The following is a 25018-nucleotide window of genomic DNA, read 5'->3' as shown; positions in this document are numbered from 1 at the left end:
TAGTTGGACCCTTTCACACTGAGATCAGAGAGGGCGCTCCGAAGAGACTATACCTTCAGATCAAAAAACACCACCTTGGTGGAGGCGGCCAATTCAAATGGCTGCCAGCCCTCCCGGCACCTCAGCTATTTGCTGTTCTGTTATTACTGGCTCTGAAACAAAACCAGAAGGCTACATTTCTATGTTTCTTGTGTTAGTGTTAAGCCCCTCTTGGCTGGTCCCGAGTGCCCTTCAAAGGGGCGGCATTTAAATGCACCTCTCTGCCTGGTGTTTCCCGCACAGCAGTAATGGTCTAAATTACCTTTTTTCTTCCACCAAAATCAAAGCCAGTGACTGGGCCATCGAACCGGCGTCTTGCTGATGGCCTAATCAGAGTATGGAGCATTCCTGATCTGGCAAAAGCCCTCTTCTAGTCCAAAGCCCCCCAAAGGCATGAACCTGAGGTGTGTCATCGGCAAGCTGATGTCTCAAAGGCCTGTTGAACTCATGTCCCATGTTGCCTAACAAGTTACCAAATAACTCCATGTTAATCCTGCTAACATGGTAATGGCATGGGGTGGTCCTCCTCTCAGAAGCACCACTGTGGATTTCCATAGTCAGCCAGCTGCTCCAGCACCTCATGTCTCAGTTGTCTGTTTTCAAGACACTATAGAGGTGGATGTCCAGGCATGAATTGCTGATGTAAAATCTTGTGGCAGTGTTTTTTGTATGTTAGTGGTATCGCTCTTGGATGGACAATTTCCAGTTCAGTGTTCTTCATTCTTTACAGTTGTTCTTGAATGGTGCAGTAAAAACCTTGACCAATAGGTTTATGAGTAGTTTGGACTATTGCCAGGGAGGTGAGACGCAGTCCCGTGAGCTTCCTTTTTCAGTTCTGTGTTTCTTTTCCGCTTCACTGTACGTGCCGGTCTTTGGTCTGGAGGTTTTGGGTCCCTTACATCGTTTGTGTTAGAGTTGTGTACTGTATTGTATTGTGGAATATATTTCACCAGAAATCATAAGGCAGGTTTCTACCTTACTGACAGGACTCCCAACGACCAGTACAGTTAACCAAAGCTACATCCAATCTCGACTAACCAAAAAGGGACACGCTGTGGTTTACAAAGCTCCTCATTAAATATACCACAGTTTTCCATCAATTGAATAGGTCTAGGCCAAATATTGCACCTCCTCACTTTCTTCCGATGGCAAGAAAAGAGGGAAAATTAATTGAAAAAAAGAGCATGAAAAAACAAACCAAAAAAGCAATCAATGACCCCTTGTTTGTACACATGGATTGATGATAACTGGAAAATATGCGAACCTACATTGACTAGATATAGCACAAACATTGAATGTAAAATGTGTGCACTGTAGTTCTTGTTCCAGGTAGTTGATTTTTTTTTTCTTTTACATTATCCAAGAGAGGTGAGAGCAAGGTGAAGATCTCATTGACTCTGCAGTCTCAATTGTTTTATTTCTCCACTTTTATTATGGCCATGCAAGAGTTTATGTTCTACTGTAAACCAGAGAGGATTTTTTAGCGCTTGTTTTTTTTAATGTTATTTGTTCCTTGGAAATTACATTAAAGGTTAGTTCTCACCCTTGAGCATCGTAATTTTAAAAGCTGGTCGGCTCTATCGCCTTGATTCACAAGCAGTACGAAACAAGGCAGTGATGGTAGAGTGACAGATCATCTTCTAATGAAACAACGCCTTAGGTTGCAACATTGTTCTGATCTCTGATGTAGTGTGCGGCAGAAATGGGTATGCCTATGCTTTTGATTGTTCTGTGAAAGCTTTTGATCGTTCACGTCAAAAGAACGATGCAAAAGAATGGCCCTGTTACTAATGAGGAGTGCCAAAGTAACAATGGATTTATTTAATAACCTATGTCATACAAGACTTCAGTGCACACCCAGTAATTTATTGAATCCCACACTATTATGACACAGCAGAGCTTAACAACAAAAGCCCCGAATTGTTTGTCCATTTTATGTAGTCCAGTAAGTCTGTAATAACAGACAAAAGTGTGAGTACTTGTCCACTTAGCTGCTCTGCAAATCTCGGAAAGAGGGATGATATTGAACTCTGCCTATGAAGCGGGCACACTCCTCAATCTGCCCTGGAGCCCTCCTTGAACTGGAAACCTAGCAGTAGTTGGCATGATCCAACGACTAATAGTCTGGGAAGAAGCTTTCTTCCTCTAGCCTTCCCTTATCAAAAGCCACAACGATTGTCACACTTGCAGATCTTACTGGTTCTCTACAAATCAGGCAGAAAGGACTCTAACCACATTCAGAAGTTGAACTTTTCCTTCCTTCTCTGAAGATGGATGAACCGTAAATTTGGGTAGCAGTACTTCCTGAGATCTATGAAAAGAAGAATGCACCATTGGTAAAAATAAATTATGTGGATGCAAAATCGCTCCATCCTCAGAAAAAGAAAGCAATGCGGGTCTCCATAGAACAGCTCCTAGCACTCCACCCTTGCTAGCTAAAGTAATTGCCACTAAGAATGCTGTATACATGATAAGAAATGTAATAGCTACAGTATTTAAGGGCTCAAACAGTACATTCTGTAGAGTCCTCAACATTAAAAGGTGTTCCCAAGAAAGACATAGCCTTGACCCTTTGAGACAAACTCCTAAGGTCTACCTACTAAATCTTCTCCTTTCTCCCAAGGACCCTGTGGCTCTCCAAGTGCTCTAAACTCTGCCCATTGGGTTTTAAGAGTTGAAAGAGAAAAATTCTGCACGAGACATGGATAAGGCAAAATTTTCCAAGAACTCCGAGTTGCAAGGGACTTCAACAGAGGAAACCAAGACGTCTGAGCCCAAAAAGGGACTACCAGAATCAACTCACCCTCCCCTTTCTTTAGATCAAGGAGAAAGGAGCATGGAAAACAGTTATTCGACAGATCATGGAAAGAACATCCAGTCACAAGGCCTTGTTTATGTGGAATGTAGATGGAAACATTTAAACCTGATAGTGTCTCGAATTAAGAGGCTTGTACCAGGTGTCCCAAACTTCTTGCAATTTTACTGAAAACACCTGAGGAATCAGAAGTAGCTCTTGAACTCGTGATAATGGTCTGCTGAGAGTATCTGCAAGGACATTGCCTATCTCCATGACATAGATAGACCTTCAAAGGTAAGAGGTGACTTTCTTCCCAGAAACCCAGAAAATGTCCCCATATCCCTAAAGAAGTAGATTTCACCCCCACTGGGGGTTGCCATAGGACATAGTTACCATATTGTCCAGCCTTATCAACACATAATGATTCAGGTTGAATTGTTTCAAAGGCCTGAAGGCTTTGACTACCACCATCAGCTCTCTCCAATTGGAGGAAATACAACTCTCTAGAGTAGACCCAAGGCCTTGAACCAACATGTTGTCCTTGTCCCTTAACCCAGGAGTCTGGCATCTGTTTATTACTCATAGGAGTGAAGGGGAAGATGTAGAGGGGAAACCCTTTCCTGAGATTCTCTTGAACTATCTACCATATCAAGGGCTCTTTGATGGAAAGAGACACTGGAATCAAAGGCTGCAGAAGTGCCCAAGGGGCTGTGAAAATGCAAAAGGCCATATGCACTGGAATCTTTAAACAAAATCTTGCAAGAGCCTAGGGCATTCCATACAATGTCTCCTGCATTTAACATATCTGATGGAGACTTCTAGCTGCAGATTCCTTTCCTTTGATTTTTCCCAGTCGTCAGGCTGTATCCAGAAACTTTTGCTGTGTAATACCCCTTGTGCGTACTGTCAGGTGGCTCCATTCGGCTCTGCGTGGCGTTGTTGGCGCTGGATGTGATGTTGCGACCACCTATATAGGTGCCACCCATGCGGGCATCAGTTACTTTTACCATAACTTTCCACTCCAGAAGCGCAGAGCCGTGATAAGAACTGGCGCAATATGGACTTCTCCCAGACATCCTTGAAGAACTGAATCCCTCTTCTGGCAACTGGAAGCCACCTCTGATATAGGCAGGATATCGGACTATTGTCTCTCTTGATTTTTGTTCCGGTGAAACTTGTTTTGAGAATACTTGTCTTAATAGAGGACTAGCTGCTGCTGGTGTTATGGAGGTTGTCAAAGAGACTTACTTCATTTTCTCCTCGAGTTGTTGACACAAAATGTGAATCTTGAAAGGACATACTTACAGGAGATGATTTCTGGGTTCAATCTGTGTGTCAGTCTCTAAGGAATAGGCTTTGTCTAGCCGCTGCTGATGCTCCACCAGCCAGAGTAGAAGCTTTGCGAGTATTAAGTGATATATCAGAAAGAAACTCTGTTTCCATACCCTCTAGGCGATAGGAACATTCTGTTCTTTACCCTACTGTTTTGAAGAGGCTCTTGAACTCCGAAAGGGGGGATTAGGAAGTGTATCCTCCATAGATTCCTGTCATCAAAGACAAATGAGAAACTAAATAGGCCTTCCTCGGGGTAGAGTTCATTTTTTTTTTCTGTGGCATCTTTCACAGTGGGGTCCTCTGTCATGGATGTTCTCCCCTCCAACTTTCCCGCTATAGAATCCACTGATATTGCATCAGGAAGTTTAGTTGCTATATCATTTGGGGGGACAGTTTTTGCATAAACTTGAGCAGCAATCTTGACTGGGTCCTGCCACTCATGGAGATCCACATTAATAGCATGTGGATGTATCAGAAGATCCATCTGAGGATGTTGAAGGAAATGCCTTAGAAGAAGAGTCTCTGTGTAAATCCCGGGTGCCTTGGGATTAGGAAAACCCATGTTTTCCCTGATACGGGAAAGAATGCAGGATAATGATATCTGCTCCTTTGTTCCTCTTGAGAGAGAGAAGATTCTGATTAAGATTCCACAGCAGACTTGTTACTTGTCCGTTTTTCTCCATTTATGCCAGAGATTCTAATATCTACTTTTTAATCCTAACCTCATCCAAGAGCTCAGAAAATCGTCCTTTTTTGCCGGAGAAGAACATCTGGCAGGAGACAGGCGTGTGAGACCTACGACTCTTCTCCTTATCGTGTTTCCTCACACAGCACAGGATAGAAAACAACAAAATCTAATAGCGAGTTCACGTTTTAAGGTGAAATTGCCTGCCTGTTCCTTCCGAGGCATTATATGTGGAAGGTTTGCCCCGCTGTTATTCCCAAACGCAGAAAAACAAACTACATGCGTGAGCTGTCCACTTTACTACGCATGCGCAGCCATCAGCGCCCGAAACGTTTAGTTACTACAGTTTTTTCCAAGCTGGATTTGCGGATGAGGGACACGTTTTCCCGTTTGTTATCGTTGTCCTTCGTTCCACAGCGCTGTTGGGGATCAAGGTTTATAGCACTTCAACGCAGCCGCTGTCAGACACTGCCCCCTGGAGGAGGCTGAAAGAAAAGGTAAACGCCACACCGTTAACTTTCGCCGTGTATTGAGATCAGTTAACTCTTTCCAAAGATAAACATTCTGACAGCAGGTTCCTCCCAGTGGGTTCCATTCAGGTCATGATTTTCATTTTAGAAGTTGGGTTGTACAGCACTGTCTAAAGGATATCTGTATCCGTGGCCTCCAGGATTTGGATGCAGCATGTGGTGTGTAAATGTACAAGGTTATGGCACGGTAATGAATTGTCTGCAACATTTTCCTGCGTTTAGTACATGATTTCCGTGTCCTGAGAATCAGACAAATATTAAGCAACAGTTTTACGTTTTGTTCTTCCCTGATGTTTGTACAGCAGGAATTAAGGAAGGCGTGTGGGGAAGTCTTAGTGTGGAGAGGACATGACTTGGGCCAGGGATTAAAGGATGAGCACTGATCTTTCAATTAAAAAAAAAAAAATGACTTCTACAGTTTTAGATATCACCCTCGCCCCCACCCCGTCTCTTGGAAACAACCGCTTCCCCCACTCAGGCACGTTTCAATAGAGTATTAAACACCTAAGTTTGTGTACACACACAAGTAAAAATAAGATTGTACAAGGAAATCTAAACCCAAACAAGTACTGGCGGAAAGGCAAGCACACTAACGCACAGGGCTGGGGCTTGCCACAGAAGGCCCCAAGGCACACCCACAGTGTTCTCACACCCACGCAGACTCGCACCTCCCTGCACACTGCATCGCAGACGCTTGCTCAAATACCGTCTCAGACACGTCGTTCTTTTGGCCTGTCTGCAAAAAGGCAACTGTGTAGCTAATAAGTAAGTACGTATGTCAGCTGTTTTCCGGATAGCCTTGTCTGATACCAGGCCCTTGTGCGAGGGGGCTGGGTGTTTAAAAACCAAGAACCCAGACTGTCCACAAACCTGGAAGTAGCACTATAATTTCCCATCGCTATGATTTTAAATGACGGCTCTCATCAATGTAGAAAACAGAAAAGGAGGCACCGAGGGGAATTAAATGCTAGTTTTGCAAACAGTAGCATGTACACGAGCTAAATTGTGTTGGGTTAGGGGCGGTTATTTAATCCAGCCCTGGAACACATGAAAATCTGCCTCTTTGGAGATACGATGACACCGTTTAAACAAGTATTAGTAAAGCCCGTAAGTCCCACCTTCGTGAGCTATTTATTGACTTTGCCAATGGTTTTTATCTTCCCTGCACAAAAATCCTCAATACTGTGCAGCATTGCCAAATTAAATTTAAAAAATATGCAGCTACCCATATATATATATATTTTTTTTTTTTTACTTTTAGTTAGAATGAGAGTAAGGTTGGTAACTAAAAGCAAAGGAAAACACGCAAAAGCATTTTTTTGTTTTTTAAACCAGGGCGGTGCGGCGGAAGCCACGGACGCTAAAGGTTAGAAGGAACACACCGGTGGGGGGGGAGGGGACTGAAGCAACACAAGGAGGGCAGGGGGATGCAGAATCAGTGGGTAGGGACTGGTGTAGCATTGAGAAACACACAGGCAAACAACGTGGAGGGGCTTGAAGAGAAACACACAGGACAGGCAGCAGCGCATGGCGGAGAGAAGTACACGAGAGAGAGAGACTGATCAAAAACACATGCTCTCTGTGAGTGCTTGCACAAAATGAAAAAGTAGATCCTTAACATGGATCACAGACACCAGGCGAGCACACATGGTAAAAGGGGCAATACTTCTCTGGAAGGACAGGTACATGGTTGAGAATCAGGGACCCGAATCGAATCAAAAGCAGGCAAAACAAAGTGACAAGAGACCCCCAACCAGTGGTAAGCAGTGGGCTGGCCTCAAGGCACTCTGTTCATGGTAAGCGCAATATGCCCTGCAACAGACAACACATGCATTGTCTAGTAGAATCGACCTAAAACCGGGAAATGTGCTAAATTGACTGAAATTAGCTGGAACATATGGTGAAAACCGTGACTGTCATGGCAACTTTGGGAAAGCCTGGCCACCATGCCGTGTGCAGGCAGGATTTCCACTGTGGAAAATTCCCGTCCACTAAATCCACACAGTCTTGTGGTATTCGTTCATTGCTAAATCACTGCCATTTACCGCTGTAAAGTTCTTCCCTAGATGAAGAGCAGATTAATTTCTTTCATTGAAGCCAGCTGGTAATCCATAGGTTCGTGGCTGTGCCTGTGGTCTCACAGAAGCGAGTGAGGTGCACAAGGAGTGAAATACGTGCACATTAGTTATTAGCGTCGCCCTCCAGAAGCTGTGTTTGTTTTGCCCAGAGACACAACTGGCAGCCCCGTGGGGCGCTGAGAGAGGCTTTCTGTGAAGCCTTTGAAAGCGCCCGGTGCCAGGAGCCTCTCGTCTGCTTGCCCGCCTCAGAGCGGTGCCCTCGTGCTGGGCGAGGATTGACGGGCCTCTTTCACCATCCTGGACGCCTAATCTGCGGGCCCCAGGGGCGCTAATCTCTCCCCGTCCCCGGCAGTACCTGGAGACCACGCTGGAGGAATGTGAATATATTTATCGACTCCTGTCGGGGCCTTGGTCTTTTTTTTATTACTGTTGTGTACTGTTTGTTTCTGTGAGGTATCGTTACTGAATGAAGCCCATTAATGAACCACCTACATACGTTGTTCGTCCCCGACTTCATCGGACCCATCTTTGATTTATTAAGAAGGGGATGCGGCCTGAAGGCCGGAGCTGCTGGCTTTGACACTGGGATCCAGGTCCCTATTTCGATTTAATATCCTGTACTTCTGGACAAGTCACTTAATCTCCCTGTGGCAAAAACAAATCCAACTAATCAGGTGGTCATGTAAAGCACTCTTATACTTTTGGGCCTGATTCGCCCTACATAAAACTGCTAAAAAGAGTTGAGGTGCCTGACTACATTTTTAAGGATCCTAATAAAAGACACTTCCATGAAGAAAATACTGCAGAGGTCATTTTCTCTGCTTCCGTGTGCAGCCTGCGCTCTAGCGGCTTCAACCACTTCTAAGAGGTTGCATTAGTGTACTTGCCACCAGTGTCATCTGTGGCATCCTTATTTCTTCTTCCCCTGTCAATTGTGGCATCCTTGGAATTCTACCACATGTTCTCTATTTGCATTCTCCTTGATAGTTGCAAGGCCCAATGAATGTTGCTTAGGAGATCGATTCCTTCCCTTCTATTTCTTCTTTTCCGCATGTATGAAGCTTTGAGTTATGTGTTTTTGTGTTGTGATTATGGAACCTAACCACTGGTTCATGAATTCAGGTCCCTAATGTCTCCAGTCACTTTTGTATTTCCTCCTTCCACGAGCTTCGCAGTCTGAGGCAACAATTAGGTCCAATAAGTACTATACAAAATTGTGTAGAAAAGTCTTGGCCTTCCATACTTAGTGTATTTTTCGGTTTCCTCCTCTGGCTTTTGCCCTCCTGAGTAACTTCTTGTAATCCATTATGCTAAGAAATAGCTATTTCAACACTATTTTCCTGTGGTTATGGTGGTTCATTTTATATTTGACTCCAATGTGACATTTTGCAATCTAAGTAGTTTCATTGATTCTTTAATCTTTCTGAGCTCAAAACACCCAGATACTTCCTTGGGTGGGCATGTGCTCTTCAAATGTGCCTGTTATTTTATCTGTCCATATACCCGTGTAAAGATTGAAGAGGGCGACTGCTGCCTTTATTTCCATCTCTGCCCCATTCAAGACCCCCCTGATATAGCCCCTCCCTCGACAAGCATGCAGAACTATTTAGGTCACCTTTTTTTTTAATTGACGATTTTGTTTGAAGTGTGGATGAGTTGATTCTGCCATATTTCTCAGTTGGAAGTACATCTTCCTGTGACAGTACAGTTAGAATTCCGTGGCAGAACAGATGTTTACAGGAGCCAGCTGTCAATATTTCCTGCAAGCACTCAAGGAAGCATCTGTGCAGTATGGTGCTGGACTTGCAGTGTGTTTGGAAGCCAGGGCAAGTATGACGAGAGCCAGGGTCCTTTAGCTGTAACCTTCCGAAACTGTTGGTGCACATAAAGCTGTTCCCAGGGCCACTTTCCACGCAGTTCAAGCAATGCAGATGATGGGGTGCCTGCTGCTGGGGTGGGTGCATGTGTGTATGTCTGTATTTGTGTGTACTAATACAGGGAGTGCAGAATTATTAGGCAAATGAGTATTTTGACCACATCATCCTCTTTATGCATGTTGTCTTACTCCAAGCTGTACAGGCTCGAAAGCCTACTACCAATTAAGCATATTAGGTGATGTGCATCTCTGTAATGAGAAGGGGTGTGGTCTAATGACATCAACACCCTATATCAGGTGTGCATAATTATTAGGCAACTTCCTTTCCTTTGGCAAAATGGGTCAAAAGAAGGACTTGACAGGCTCAGAAAAGTCAAAAATAGGGAGATATCTTGCAGAGGGATGCAGCACTCTTAAAATTGCAAAGCTTCTGAAGCGTGATCATCGAACAATCAAGCGTTTCATTCAAAATAGTCAACAGGGTCGCAAGAAGCGTGTGGAAAAACCAAGGCGCAAAATAACTGCCCATGAACTGAGAAAAGTCAAGCGTGCAGCTGCCACGATGCCACTTGCCACCAGTTTGGCCATATTTCAGAGCTGCAACATCACTGGAGTGCCCAAAAGCACAAGGTGTGCAATACTCAGAGACATGGCCAAGGTAAGAAAGGCTGAAAGACGACCACCACTGAACAAGACACACAAGCTGAAACGTCAAGACTGGGCCAAGAAATATCTCAAGACTGATTTTTCTAAGGTTTTATGGACTGATGAAATGAGAGTGAGTCTTGATGGGCCAGATGGATGGGCCCGTGGCTGGATTGGTAAAGGGCAGAGAGCTCCAGTCCGACTCAGACGCCAGCAAGGTGGAGGTGGAGTACTGGTTTGGGCTGGTATCATCAAAGATGAGCTTGTGGGGCCTTTTCGGGTTGAGGATGGAGTCAAGCTCAACTCCCAGTCCTACTGCCAGTTCCTGGAAGACACCTTCTTCAAGCAGTGGTACAGGAAGAAGTCTGCATCCTTCAAGAAAAACATGATTTTCATGCAGGACAATGCTCCATCACACGCGTCCAAGTACTCCACAGCGTGGCTGGCAAGAAAGGGTATAAAAGAAGGAAATCTAATGACATGGCCTCCTTGTTCACCTGATCTGAACCCCATTGAGAACCTGTGGTCCATCATCAAATGTGAGATTTACAAGGAGGGAAAACAGTACACCTCTGTGAACAGTGTCTGGGAGGCTGTGGTTGCTGCTGCACGCAATGTTGATGGTGAACAGATCAAAACACTGACAGAATCCATGGATGGCAGGCTTTTGAGTGTCCTTGCAAAGAAAGGTGGCTATATTGGTCACTGATTTGTTTTTGTTTTGTTTTTGAATGTCAGAAATGTATATTTGTGAATGTTGAGATGTTATATTGGTTTCACTGGTAATAATAAATAATTGAAATGGGTATATATTTTTTTTTGTTAAGTTGCCTAATAATTATGCACAGTAATAGTCACCTGCACACACAGATATCCCCCTAACATAGCTAAAACTAAAAACAAACTAAAAACTACTTCCAAAAATATTCAGCTTTGATATTGATGAGTTTTTTGGGTTCATTGAGAACATGGTTGTTGTTCAATAATAAAATTAATCCTCAAAAATAGAACTTGCCTAATAATTCTGCACTCCCTGTAGTTGCAGGTTAAAGTTCTCTGTCACCCTTTCCAGTGTATTCTGTTTTAATACTAAGCGTGAACAATTATTACAAATCTGTGTGTGTTCGTCCATAAAAATACTCTGACATACTTCTATTCCAAAGAGCATCCTAGGTGCCTATGCATATACTGCTCCATACCAAGGTTTTGCTGCAGTTGCCTGGATGGACTGGCCAGTATGTTCATCAAAATGTGCAGGCTGACTTTAGTCTACCCAACAGTGATGTTTCCCTTTCTGAATTATCCTGCTTCATATCCTGTTCGCTTTTGCGAGCCGATGGCCTGTACCTGTATTGATGGGTTGGAGTGGCTGATTTGCTAACTTTGAAACGTGGAAACCTGGGTTAGAGATCTGCCTCTGGCATTTGAGCAACAATGTTGACGCTGAGCAAATCCCTTAATCAAGTTGGAAATCTGTGTCCCCTAATGTAAAGTCTCGTACATATATGGAAAATCACATTTCACGTACACTCACTGCTTTAAATGGGTCGGTACTGTCCTGTACGGAGTACCAGCACTTTTTTTTATTTTGAGAGGGAGAGTACCGGCACATCTCAAGAAAAACGTAATACTTTTAATTGGAGAGTACCAGCACTTCTGGGAAACAATCAGGTACTCTGGCACAGAGTACCTGCACTTAAATTTTTCCATTTCAAGCACTGCGTACACTTGAATGGTTTCCTAGTGCTCCACATCTAAATTTGCATTCTATATATTTATGTATATTTACATTCACACACCATACCTATACAAACGTGCATGGTTTTTATTAAAAGCAAAAACACAAAAGCCGCGCCTGACTAAAGACCACACCCTTACCCAGACTCAAAACGTGGTTTTCTTTAGATGCACCAAAATTCACGCGACCGGAATGGATGGAGAAGAAACTGCTTGCAGTGCCCGCAGCCAACACGGTGCGCTTCCGATGCCCAGCTGCAGGAAAGCCAACGCCATCCATCACCTGGCTGAAAAACGGCAAGGAGTTCAAAGGCGAGCATCGGATTGGGGGCATAAAGGTAAGAATCACTTGCATGACACCTTCTCCACAATATTAGCCGCCCTTGTTGCTGATTTACCAGCAGTCCAGTTGCTTCTAACACTGTGTGTGTTTTGCTCACTCATATTCGTTTCTGCTTTTTGTGGGATCTTAGAACATGATGTATCTAAAAGTGATTTCTCTTCATAATCCAAAATGGAGGGATCTTCGTGCTAGCAGTTGTAATTTCAGCTGTCGTTTCTAGAGGTCCTTGCAACTTTGTGTTGACAATACTTTGAATAAGTGAGTGTCGGAGTGAAGGCAGTGGGCAGTGTACAAGTGTGTAGATTGATGGTGTGAGTGAGGGATAGCAGAGATTACTTTGAATTGGTAGATATGATGCGTTGAGAGTATGGCAGCAGCATCTTGCTTGGCATTTGATAAAGATGTACATGTTACCTTGGTTTCCCACTTCTCACGTGTGTCTGCAGATATACAAATAATAATATTGCACTGAGGAATTCTAATGGCCTAAGCCATGAGGCCGAAGGAAACCAGAGAAGGCAACAAAGGACCATATTAGGCACTATGTATTTTTAATTTAACATGTTTATTTTGTGGTAGTTAGCTGGAAAATTACTATAACATGTATATTTTGGGGTAGTTAGCTGGAAAAACACTCTTTTCTTCAAAGAGCAACTAAGCACAGGCACTATTAAACTATTTTCCGTAGGTGTCTGTGAAATTGGATTTTTAAACCACTGCATATTGTGCAATAAAATCTCCCATGCATGTAAACCTTGTCTGTTCATGAAATTCTGGTCTTTCATGCCGCATAATCCTAGTAGCCGGGACGAGTAAATCTCTAGCAAGTGTTTGGGTCTGTCCTTATGACGAAGAGTTCCCTATTGCGAGAACTGTGAAATAGTTTCCATATTTAATTGTTACCAGTGAGATAAAGGATTTTTATAATACTGCGTTTTGTGCAGTGAGAGCAGCCAAACATGTAAGGCTTGTGTATAGATGGAAAATGGATTAGCATCTTAATTTGGGTGTAAATAACCCCACCTTTATTAAGGTCCATGATAAACTGGGGCTCCCTGATTCTTTTATTCGAGGATATTTTTACCTGGTTTTTATCCATCAAAACTCGGTTTTCAGAGGAATAAATTGGGTACTAATCCAGTGTATTTAGTAAGCGCATACACATATAATCGTTCTTTACGGCCTTTTACGACCAACCGTTTGCAGTTTTCAGAGGTGTTCCGCCTCTATCTCAGATCTATAATTTTCCCACACCATTACTTCAGGTCCATTATTTCAGATTAGCAATTAGATGAAGTTACTTTTCATTCTTATTTAATTTGGGTGATATGTACATTTTAAAGGCCCATTTGTCAAGGGGTAGACCCCCCTCAAAAAGATATATATATATATATATATATATATATATATATATATATATATATATTACAAAGAAAGGGAGCACACTGCCTACACTCCAGCAACAAAGTCCAACCCCAATGCATCATGGTAAATGCAGTCGAATTCGTAGTCCATTCCGAAAGTAATAAAGTCTTTCACCTCTGTAGGCGCAGCAAGTGCTGTTTATCCCTGTACACGTGTTTCTGGGTTTAGCCCATCATCAGCAGGGAGCAGCATGGTATAGGGGCTTGCTTGAAATGCCGCCAAATGTTTTCTCAGGTTTATGTACCTCTCATGACGCACAGGTGCCTCCCAAGGCTCGTCAGCCGTGGCTCAAGGGAGCCGTCCAAAGACAAAATTACAAAGAAAGGGAGCACACTGCCTACACTCCAGCAACAAAGTCCAACCCCAATGCATCATGGTAAATGCAGTCGAATTTGTAGTCCATTCCGAAAGTAATAAAGTCTTTCAACTCTGTAGGCGCAGCAAGTGCTGTTTATCCTGCTTCATAAAGGCCCATTTGTCAAGGGGTAGACCCCCCTCAAAAAGATTATATATATATATATATATATGTGTACTTATGAAATTGTTGGGGGTTGGAATAGGCTAAATGAGACCAGCATTTCCGGTCTTGCCGTCCTTCGAATGCGGGGCATTCAAAGGCTCTCTGCAACCCCTATAATGGAATTTTTTGTTTTTACCTCACTTTAACGGGCCGCTTATCATTTCCTCAAGACTAGATCTTCACTAGAGTGTAAGAATGGAGTCCAAATACATCCAACTTCCAAACCAATATCACATTGTGCCATTAGGGAGCAAAACACACGTCACCTGTACCACAGCAGTGGCTGTGCGTTATGAAGCAATAAGGGAAAAAAATAGAAAACTTCTTCCCTATACAGCATTTCGGTGTTCTTATATGAATGTAAACAACCAGCACATCTTGTTTGTATATATTGAATGCGAGCATTTCCAGTAGCACTGTATGCAATATTTACCTCTTTGGTGGACCTACCCATACTATGGAAATGTAATAGCATAGCATAATAACCAGAGTATTGCAAGCCTGTGGCTACAAGGGTCCCCTCTTCTGAAAATGAAATAAGGAAAATTGCTTTAATTGAACAAAACCCTGTTAGTACGAACGAATTACAGTCCGAAGTAAAAGACCCCTGGTAAGGTGTGGAACGTTTTTGTAATGTCCTACGTCCCTTCCAGAGAACCCAAAGATGCAATAATATACATAATAAGGCACCCCGGGCGACTGATGCAGATGGGATGGGTGAACCAAACAAAGTATACTTTGCAGTGTAGAATGGGCGTACATAAGGACAATAATTGATGCATAAAAGTGCAATTGGCTATTTTATTTTCCCGTAAAAACTACTGAGCCATAAGGGTTTTGGGGATAGAACATGACACCCCTTTGATTTTCTCCACTAAACATAACGACGGCAACATTCTAAATGCAGTTGCTTGTGTCTTGTAGACAACAGAGTACATACATGTTTGTGCAGTGTGTTTGGACTGGCAGTTGCTCATAACCTAGATTGCGGCTCATTGTAGCGTGGCCCCACTGGGTAAAGGTACACAAACACAACGCCTTTTCACAGCTGAAGTGTAGGGAAGAGGCAGGTTGTCTGGGGAGGCCCAGCAGAAGGTACTCAACTCGGCACAGCCAATTATCATTAAAAGAGAAAGGGCCTTGTGCCCTCACCCCGTGCTCGGTGGCGAAAGCAAGGCAGCCAAGTCATTAACATTCTTTACTTGCTAATTACTGACCTCTGGTCAGATGGTGCCTGCCACTTGCCTTGGCTGGTACCAAGGTGACAGACAGTACTAAGAGCTTTTTTTTTTTTTACCCCTCTTACTGCTTAAGAGGGATCAGAGCTTTGCATTCCCAGGGAGACACAGATGCGCATGTAATCAAGGCCTGGTGTTGCGCCGTCACAATTTTCGATATTCGCACAATTTATAATCTTTAATGGATTATTGGAATGCATGAAATGAGTCACAAGGGTAGTCCGCGATTCACGATGGTCCAGTCTCAATAAAAATTCCCACACGGCCTAGGCAGAAGGAGAATGCTCTAGGAAAGGTTTAACCCATCGGCAACGAGTTGATTTGAGGTGGTGTATGTACTGAGGTGGCAGAGAGCGATGTGCGCGAATAACCACCCTTCAGTCCGCATAGCTTCTAAACGTGCGCACCGACAGAGTTCCCGCCTTTGGGTTCATGTTTTTGGAGCATGAAGGGTCCATAGGGCCACGAACCTTTTAGCTCGTTTTGGCGTTCGTAATGTCTTCTGACACATCAGCAAGCAATATACAGTCCATTTTTTAATTTCTGTTCCTGTTTAAGTATATTTTTATTTATATTTTCATACACAGTAACAATTAAAGCTTTAAATGCTGTTATCACAGCGGTCGGTCAGCAAGTCCTATAGCTGCAGTTCATTGGTCATGCAGCTTCATGACTTCACAAGTATTCACTGCTGCTCCTGCAGTCCTGGTTTCACTATACATTCCGCGAGGAGTGTGCCACGTTGTGGGGCAAGGGTGGAGCACTTTAAATTCCAAGCCCTTCCACTTAAGGATAACTACTTCTGAGTGTGACGATAACCCGTGCCTGCAGTGGTCTGTCACACACTTGGCGCGCGCTACCATGAGCCGCCATTTTGTGTATTAGGAGGTGACCGCACACAGGGAGCGGGGCGAGCGGCCTTCGCTCTGCTCGGGTCTCTTATTGGACTGTCACTGTCAGCATTAGGTGCCACGTACCTACCTATGACCCCAGTGAGATGTGTTTTGGTGGCAGATTTGCCAATTGTGAAATATTATTCAAGGGCTGGATGTTTAAAGGGGTTTTTGCGTTCCTAAACGTCCTGATTGTGATACTCACCTGCCTTCATGAAAATAAAAGTGTGAACCTCACCAAATCACCACCAAGTGCCTGTTGATTTAGCCCAGTTATATTCTGAAAAATAAAATAGATGCAATTATTTTAAGAAAATAGCTCTGTGACCCTGTATTGATGCTCTTGTGTCTGACTCATTCAGAGCATTTAGAAATGGGCAGTCCCAAATAAGCGCAATAGAGAAAGCTGATTATTTCCATTCACACTGCTTGTACTGTTGTCCCTGATGAGGATTCCGTGTCCAGTTCTGCATCGAGCGTTCCGTGTCTTAATCATCAGCGGTTGATGGTAAACGTGTTTAGTTTATTGATGAGATGGGTGGGCTACCTAATTGGACCAGCATGGTTTAGGCGCTCACAATCTTTTCTAAATGATACATCCTTCCTACCGGGTTGTACCCTCTCTTACTCACTACGTGGTGCATTTGCCAAAGCAAATGTAGGAGCAGAGCTGTGGAAGCTTCGTTTTTACATTCCTCCTTTTACAACCTCATAAGTTTATCTATTTGCGTAATGGTGAGAGGCGGGAAGTGGGGTTTTTGTTGTTCAAGGCATCGAGAGTTTAAACTCTTCAAGTGCAGCTAATGGCTGCTTATCTTCGCTCTCGATTCAGTGGAATTCATTATGACATATCACATGAAATTTCACAAAGCATGGTGGTGTCCAAATCCTTGCTGGAATCTATAATATTGTAAGCATGGGTACATTAAGTGACCCTGAAAAGAGAATTAAAATGTGAGGATTATCTCTTCCCAGACCGCTGTCTTAACTCACATGCCTGCGGGGCACACAGCCTCACTGGGTTCATGAATGTGGGTGCAGTCTTTGCAGAAAGCCAAGAAGGACAAAAAATGAATAAATCCAAGTCACACCATGCCCTCAGATCTTTGTGCAGTGCTAATCGCCTGTTGTGGTCTTCTCCCATATCTTGCCCAGAACATTTTCATCAGAACATGGATCTGGTATTTGCTGCTCGGTTGCAAAGCCAAGGCCAGATAACTGCTGCAGGAAAGAGTTCAGTGCAGTTCTCTGACCATGCCCTTTGGTAGTGCTTAAGCTGCGTCGGGCTGGGCTTTCTAGTCCTCTGGCCATGTCATGGCCACTTGGGTCATGACTCTTGTTCTCTGTGTGTGCAGCAATAACCAGATCTACTCCTCCAGCTGTGCTTCAACCCCCTTGTAACAAGCTCTAGCATTTCTAAGCTCATTGACTTGAGCCGCTCAAGTCTCGCTTCTCCATCCTTAAATCTTACCTGTGGGTTTCATCACAAAACTTATTAATGACCCTCAGGCTCTGCCTATAAGGTCATGCTTCTAGTTCAGTTTTGTTCCACCCCTATGCAAATGATTCTGCGCCCAATTCAATAGTTTCTTTTTGATTGCGGAATTCAGAGGTAGGTTTTATAGCTAAAGCAAATATTGGCGTTTGAGCAGTCCGTCACCGAACCACAAAGGATGATTTGTGCTAAATATGACTCTTAAGTGCATTGCTTTTGTCTGTCAGATCACAATGTGGCAAAGACCTGATTTGAATTATTTTGTTGTTCTGTTCTCTGTATTGGTAATGGTCTGTACTTTTGGTCCTCTCAGCTAAGACACCAGCAGTGGAGTTTGGTGATGGAGAGTGTAGTCCCATCCGATCGGGGAAATTACACATGTGTGGTGGCAAACAAGTACGGCACCATCCGAGAGACCTACACATTGGATGTCCTTGGTAAGTTTTGGGCCATTTATTTATTTATTTTTGCTTTTCCAAAAGAATTGACGAGTAGGCCTACTGCGAGCACAGCTATACTTTAATCTGTATTGTACTGAAGCCCTAGTGCATGGAAACAGATTTGATGGAGCGTGTGTGCTTGAAGTGTCAAGAAGTTGTGCACTTAAGTGGAGACAAAAAAGCCTAATTTCCGTGCATTTTTCACTTTGCTATAATGAACTTCGGTCACAGAATTTGAAGTAGCTGTCTGATGACTGTCAAAGCAACTGAAAGACCTTGTCCAAATATTGTGTTTTTAGAACGTTCTCCTCACCGGCCCATCCTCCAGGCGGGATTGCCTTCCAACAAGACTGTGGTGGTAGGAAGCGATGTGGAGTTCCATTGCAAGGTATACAGTGATGCTCAGCCGCACATCCAGTGGCTGAAACACGTGGAGGTTAATGGCAGCAAGTTTGGACCTGATGGGAACCCGTATGTCACTGTGCTTAAGGTCAGTTCATCTGCCCTGATGTCTTTGGTTTGTTTGGGGAGACTGAAGGTGGGGTAGGGGAATAGAATGTAAATAATAGATAAGAAAATAGGGTGTGACATGGTAAAACACCTTTTTAAATCAAGATCTAAAAGCTACTCTGCTGTAGTCTCCGTCACCCACTATGATTTCTTTGTAGCAGAGAGAAAATGCAATATGTACTTAAAAAGAGTTGGGGGGGGGGGGCAAACACTAGCCCCTCCTTGAGCGTGCCCCTCACACAAAGCAGTCCACCCACAGTCTCCATCCGTGCAGTAAGACTCTTACGTCTGTTACTTGCATAGACAGTATGACATATTACTGCATCGATCGGCGTCGGTGTTGGGGGTTTTATGAGAGTCAATCTTGTTGCAGCGCTAAGTAGTCATTGAAAAGTTGTGCTAACATGCCTATGCTTGAAGTTACTAGAGTAATTAATGTATTGCGAGAGAGTTGTTCTTCACATAATGACAATTGCAGTACAGAAGTATGCCTTACAGAAGTGTGGTTGAGAGAGTCATTTTGGGGGAGTCCAGAAGTACACCAGAGAGAATAAAAGAGGGTCATAGTTTAACAGAACACTTTAAGGCTTGATGCCTACCCCTCATTAGTAAGTACTAGAACGATTTTCTGCACCAGGGGCGGTTTGCATTCTAAGCTGAAATGTTTGACTAGTACCTCCCCCAGGCCTTGGATGGAGCCTTGGACTGACCACCCTGCATACCCCTTGCCTGACCTGATAGTCTGGGAGCCCAGCACTGAATGCCAGCCTCCCGTAAGAAGACGAAAGCCCAACTCAGTCTCTGGTGAATCCTGCTTCCGTCTCGTCTCCAGTTTGTAATTTAGAGTCAGTTGATAGAAGATGCATTTATAAAAGCAGCGCAGAGAGCTAGACTCCCTTGATTAGGGACTCCCTGAGCTGGCATTAAAATCTGCACAGCCTCTCGTTATCCCCAGCACTGTACAGATATGAGCAGAATTGATTATGCGGGTAGTGCTGTGTGTATGTTTTTTCCTGGTGGTACATAATCCAGTGTGTGGGCAAGGCCAAAGTATAGGGGAGCAGCCCGAGCTGGGAACACATCTGTCTGTTCAATGCAAGTAGTGGGTGGTGGTTGGCTGCACCGCTCCTCTGTGCAAGTGTCATTTGGCTGTACTGAAGTTCAGGTTTCTGTCCGTCCCACAGACCTCAATCAGTAAAAGCGCTGAAGCCGATGTTAAGCTAACGTTGTTAAATGTGACAGAGCAAGATGAAGGCGAATATCTGTGTAGAGCCAAAAATTTCGTAGGCACAGCAGAAAACCCCTATTGGCTCAACATTCACAAACCAACAGCAGGTAAAGCGCTCGAGTGCCCTGGGGCGCACGCACTTGCAAGGTCTGGCCACCGGTGGAGCCCCTCACCTCTCGGAGGTCCCGTCCTGCCTGTCCCTGGGCGCTTCTCTCTGTCCTTCACATGCTTTGCAATGGAAGACACCTCCGATGGCATGACTGAACAGGGCTGCTCTTCTCTTTCTGTTCCGCCACACTGTGACGTCACCAGGCCTGAGAACTCTGGGGTTTTTAATTTAACTTAAGAGATTTTTTAATAAGATCTTTATTTCATATAAATGGTGCAACACACAGCACCCAGAACACCAAGTTGTATAGTGTCTTATACACATTTGATCACATTTTTTCAGCAGTGCTACTATCTTCACAGAGTTAAAAATTCTTATTGTTGCCATGAAATTAATAAGGAATTCTACATTAGAAGCGGCCCGCCTTTTAAAAAATAAACGAGTCGTTGGCATAGCTGATGACATCTCAAATTTTTCTGGGGGGTATGAGAATATATTTTAATCTAAGGCGACGGCACATTCTTGGATTCCTGTCCAAGTGGATTATTGGTGCTGGTTGTATTTCTATTCCTAAAAATAAACTTACATTTATTAAATGAAATTGGGGGAAGACCAGGTGTATATTACAGACCACCATTTTTAGAAGACACTGCTAATAAAATCCAGTTACTGTGACTGTGGCATCTCTGTAGTTGGTAACCAGCACGGCCAACTATTGGTGTGTAGTTGCCATTTTTCAATTTTTTGGTTCGTGTAACCACCTTTAGCTTTTTGCTATTTCTAATTTGCATTACACCTTTAGCACTTGTTTCCAGAATTCTCCACTTTGGCGCTATCCGCCGTCCAGTCATAGCCTTCCGGGAGTGTCTTCCATGGTGCCTTTTCGATGTGCATGCTTCCGTAGTGGGACAGAGTAAAAGGTCTGGTGAAGGGTACTTTGGCTTGTTTTCCTTTGCAGGTTGCTGAAATGCTCCAATAATGCACTCTGGCCAGGGGGCCACAGTGACCTTGATTTGCAAATATGCCTTTGGTGCCTTTGCTGGGAATCTTGCTTGTTCTCCGTTTCCGCCTTTCTGTATATGTGTGTTTGTTTTTCTTTTTTAGACGGCAGGTGTTAATACCTCGGATAAGGAGCTAGAAATTCTGTTCTTGCGAAATGTAACTTTTGAGGATGCTGGGGAGTATACTTGTCTCGCTGGGAACTCTATTGGCTATTCCCATCATTCTGCTTGGCTCACGGTGCTGCCACCAGGTATTTTCTTTAATATTGGCACCTCTGCTTGTATTTCTCTGCAGTGGTGCTTAGAAACGTAATTCAGAAATGCCACGCCGACGGTTTGTGCCCTGCTTGCCCCGGGCATTCCACTGTGGAAGTCATTTTCAAGCGGCTATGCTACTGACTAGTTGCAACAGAAGTTGTTTAGAAGCCCCTAGTTTCCAGCAGAGCTGCTCTTAGCATGTGAATTATGGGTGTCCTGCCCACCTCCATGGTACTTTTATTATGCGGCTCTTAAATAAAGGCTGACTTGGTTCCATGCAGTTGGAACTTCTGACACAGGAGATGGACGTAGATTTACGCAATAGATGCTCAACCATCTGAACTGTTGTGCGGACACAATGGTACCTGCAAGGTGTGATCTCAACAGCAGAGGTGGTGAAGGGCAACATAATTGGAGAATCACAATTTTGGGCAATTTCTAGCTACGTCTGCTTATACCTGTTGATTGCCATTTCATTTGTGTTTTTTTGCTAGCTGTACCGGCTGGTAATGGGACATCCTACCCAGTGTGGCCTAGTGGATCTGCACATGGTATTTGCCCTTGTGATTTAATGTGATCGAGCCTTTGCTAGCTGTATCGCGGGTCTGTGCCTCGTTTGCTAGAATGGCCAGCCTGTCTCTGCCTCTGCCCAGCAGGAGCGCAGCTCTCCCATGACTGGAGTTCATCTTCATCCGTTGAGTCCATATTCCAGTGTCACAAGTACTCCAACAGCCTGGAGCCTTCACTGTTGTGTCATCGGTTTAGCAGTTTTTCAAAATGCTCGTTTGACTGCTGGCAGTTAAACCGAGGAGTCAAAATTGAAAATTCTGAAAACATGTTAAATAAACCATCACTGTCTGGCATTTCTGAATTCATGTTTTATATATTTTTAAATTAATTTATTGCTGTTAAATTCCTATTTTAAATGTTTTTCGGTCTAGGATTAATGCCAGTTAATTTTACACAAACCTTATTTGTATGTGTGTGCTGTGCTCTCCTGTGTGTATTTAAGTACGGCACCTGTGCTGGATTGCTGCCTCAAAACATTAAATATTAATTGTTCCCGTCCCAGGTGTCATTCCTTCCACCTAATATTTACTTCAAAATATAACGATTATCGTATTTTTTTTATTTTTTTTTTACACGGCTGCTTCTTGATTGTTCACTACTGCGGGCATCAGTATTTTGTGGCTCTAACAATTGAAACAACAAAAAAATAATTATTTGAATTAATTATTTTTCTGAAAGCCTTGCACTTCAGTAAATCAAGGTGACTGATTTGACAACAGCTTTGTTTGGCTTCATTAATATTTTGGTGTTTAAGGTCTAGTAGCAAAATGCTACTGATATATTTAATTGCTATAGGTTGCCACTGTAATAATTTTGACAAATTGATTCTTTTTAAATTGCCCTTTGTCATTAAGGATGAATCCAGGGAATCCAGCAGCAAGGTGCCTTGCATTGCGCTACTATATGGAATATATAATGTGTGTGTATGACGCTGGAGTAGACCGTTGAGTGCTAGTCTTTCATGGGCTACATGTGAGTGCCCCAAAGTCTGACCGGTCCAGGACTCTGCATGCCATACGTCCAGAATGTGTGCATCTATGCCATTGAGTGCTAAGATCCCAGAACAGTCCTCCATAAATCTCACTTTTTTAGCCTCTTAACTTTATTAGACGAATTGACTTTTAAAAAGCACCATAGTGATGTTGACAGAAAACAAAAAGGCCTTCTGTCTTCAACACTGTTCTAGCATCTATTGTCGTGCTGGTATTGTTAAGAAAGAAGCTTATTATTTCTTTGATTACTTTCAATTCTACAGCAGAGCCGGTCCCAGACGTCGACACCTCTGTCAGCATTCTTGCCGCTGCAGGATGTGTCGCAGTTGTTATACTGGTGGTGATCATAATCTTTACTTACAAGATGAAGATGCCCTCCAAGAAGACCATGAACACCGCCACTGTGCAGAAAGTCTCAAAGTTCCCTCTCAAGAGACAGGTAACAGAAAGTAGATACAAGGTTCCTACCCTCTCCCTGTCTACTCTCTTTCTGTGGCTGGCAGTCCGAACTTTTCTCTGCTATTGTGTTTGTTCCTTGATTAAGCCAAGTTCTTGGACTAGTAACACAATACACCAGACTCAAGAAATAGGGAATTACACACGAACAGGGTCATGTATAGAGCAGGTTCTGTATTGAAGGGTATTTATGCATTTGTCATTTTTTCTTCAAGAGAGGTCTACTTTAATACCACAGTTCCCTTACGCGTCAGTCATGACAACGGCATCCCACGTAATTCGCCTAAAACATGGCAAAAGACTTATATGATTGTTCCTCGGTCTTTGCAGGAGGAAGTCTCTTGACTTGGCTTTGGAGTCAGACATTCTCATTAGTCAAAGATTCATCGTGCCACCATTGAAACAAGAAAAGTGCATGTTGCCCATAAAGATGTACAGCTCGTTCCATGTGCCATGATTATGTGGAACTCTTGAGAAATAGCTGCTGCTGAGTTGATGTCTAGTCAGTCCATCTCAAAATATATTTATTTTTGCACATTTTTCGCAGTTCACTTAAGGGTCATGTACGTACCTTATTTTTTCAAAAACAATTTGTCTTACAGTTTTGTGTTTTTTGGCAGCTCAAACTTTTAGGTAGCTCTAACAAAGTCTTGCAACCAGCGTCTCACTTGGCGTTGAAGCCATATGGCCTGATATCACTGAGGCCTGTCGCCTGGACCCCCACACCCCAATTCACACCCATCATGGCATTACTTCACCTTGGGGGACAACAATTCTTTGGGTTTGGGGGTTGTGTGCTCCCGGGCGTACTTTATTTTGAAGAAACATAATCAAAATTCAATCAACAAAACTTCTGCGCAGTAACCCCTCTCAACCCCCCACCCCCAATAATATTTATATAGTATTTACACTTTTCAGATGCCTAGCCTTAACAGAGTCTGCTAATACATCCGATTTCCTCTCACTCACTAAATCAGTTCCTGCGTGTCCAAATATCAGTGACTGTGGACAAGATCATGATTGACTTCTAAGTCATCTGGTCCCTGACCCTCCCCCCTGCTATAAGGCCCAAGGGTAGGATCTCCATGTGGGATAATTCCATCCCCTCCCAGAAAATACCAGTTGTATGTGGGTGGTTGGCCCTAGTGACCAGATGCCCCCTGGATGTCATCCTCACTTCCCAGCCAGCACCCCTTGGAGGGTCCAATTACCTTGCTGTCCTGCTGAGGTTAGGAAAAGGCACCTAATTGTCCCCAGTCATGATCTCACCCTGCCAACCATAACATAAAATACGACAAAGAATCTTTCACAACAAATCCATCCATGCTGTAAGGAGAGAACACGTTAATACATATTGAAACAACATAATGAACATCCCAATTGAGAACAGAACAGAGCAGAGAAGATAGGTGCTAGCCGAAAGCGAGATAGTACGACCAAGAGTTGCCATGAGGGGAGGTGGGTGGGTGTTTTCTGACGTCCAAGTGCCAATGGAGCGCACTTCCTTCAGCGCAGCACTGGAGCAAGAGTCCCGTTCGGTTACCACTAACCCCTTTTAAAGGGGGTGAGAGGTGTCGTCATTATCCCGCCCCACACACCGGCAATCCTCAGAGACTTCACTGAGGGGGATCGGGGGCATGAAGCCCCCCTTGGCCCACCTCCAGCTCCATGCCTGGGGCACCACCATATGCAGGGCCCTCTCGATAAGTGAGGGCCCCGTACATTTACAGAGCTGCTGAATGACTATAAAATAATTAAACGCTAGCAACAGCGGTTAAATATGTGCAGTGAGACCATACCAGGGCACAGTTGTCTACG

At 43.8% G+C, this 25018-nt stretch overlaps 1 protein-coding gene across 8 annotated transcripts in view; it reads left to right on the top strand.

Annotated features, from left to right (window-relative positions):
• The window catches only part of FGFR3 (fibroblast growth factor receptor 3), a 104049-nt gene that overhangs the window by 45934 nt on the left and 33097 nt on the right, over window positions 1–25018 (top strand). For 3 of the 8 annotated variants that reach the window (XM_069203939.1, XM_069203907.1, XM_069203923.1), the window contains 5 exons: window positions 11891–12060; window positions 17950–18073; window positions 18376–18566; window positions 21028–21175; window positions 23008–23183. In XM_069203939.1, coding sequence (XP_069060040.1) covers window positions 11891–12060; window positions 17950–18073; window positions 18376–18566; window positions 21028–21175; window positions 23008–23183 — 809 coding nt within the window. Of the gene's footprint in view, window positions 1–11890; window positions 12061–17949; window positions 18074–18375; window positions 18567–19770; window positions 19922–21027; window positions 21176–23007; window positions 23191–25018 lie in introns of all 8 variants that reach the window. The other 5 variants (XM_069203931.1, XM_069203879.1, XM_069203914.1 and 2 more) reach the window with 3 other exon arrangements.

This window comes from Pleurodeles waltl, chromosome 1_2, assembly GCF_031143425.1.
Source record: "Pleurodeles waltl isolate 20211129_DDA chromosome 1_2, aPleWal1.hap1.20221129, whole genome shotgun sequence".
Lineage (NCBI taxonomy): Eukaryota > Metazoa > Chordata > Amphibia > Caudata > Salamandridae > Pleurodeles > Pleurodeles waltl.
This window is presented reverse-complemented; position numbering and strand designations above follow the sequence as displayed.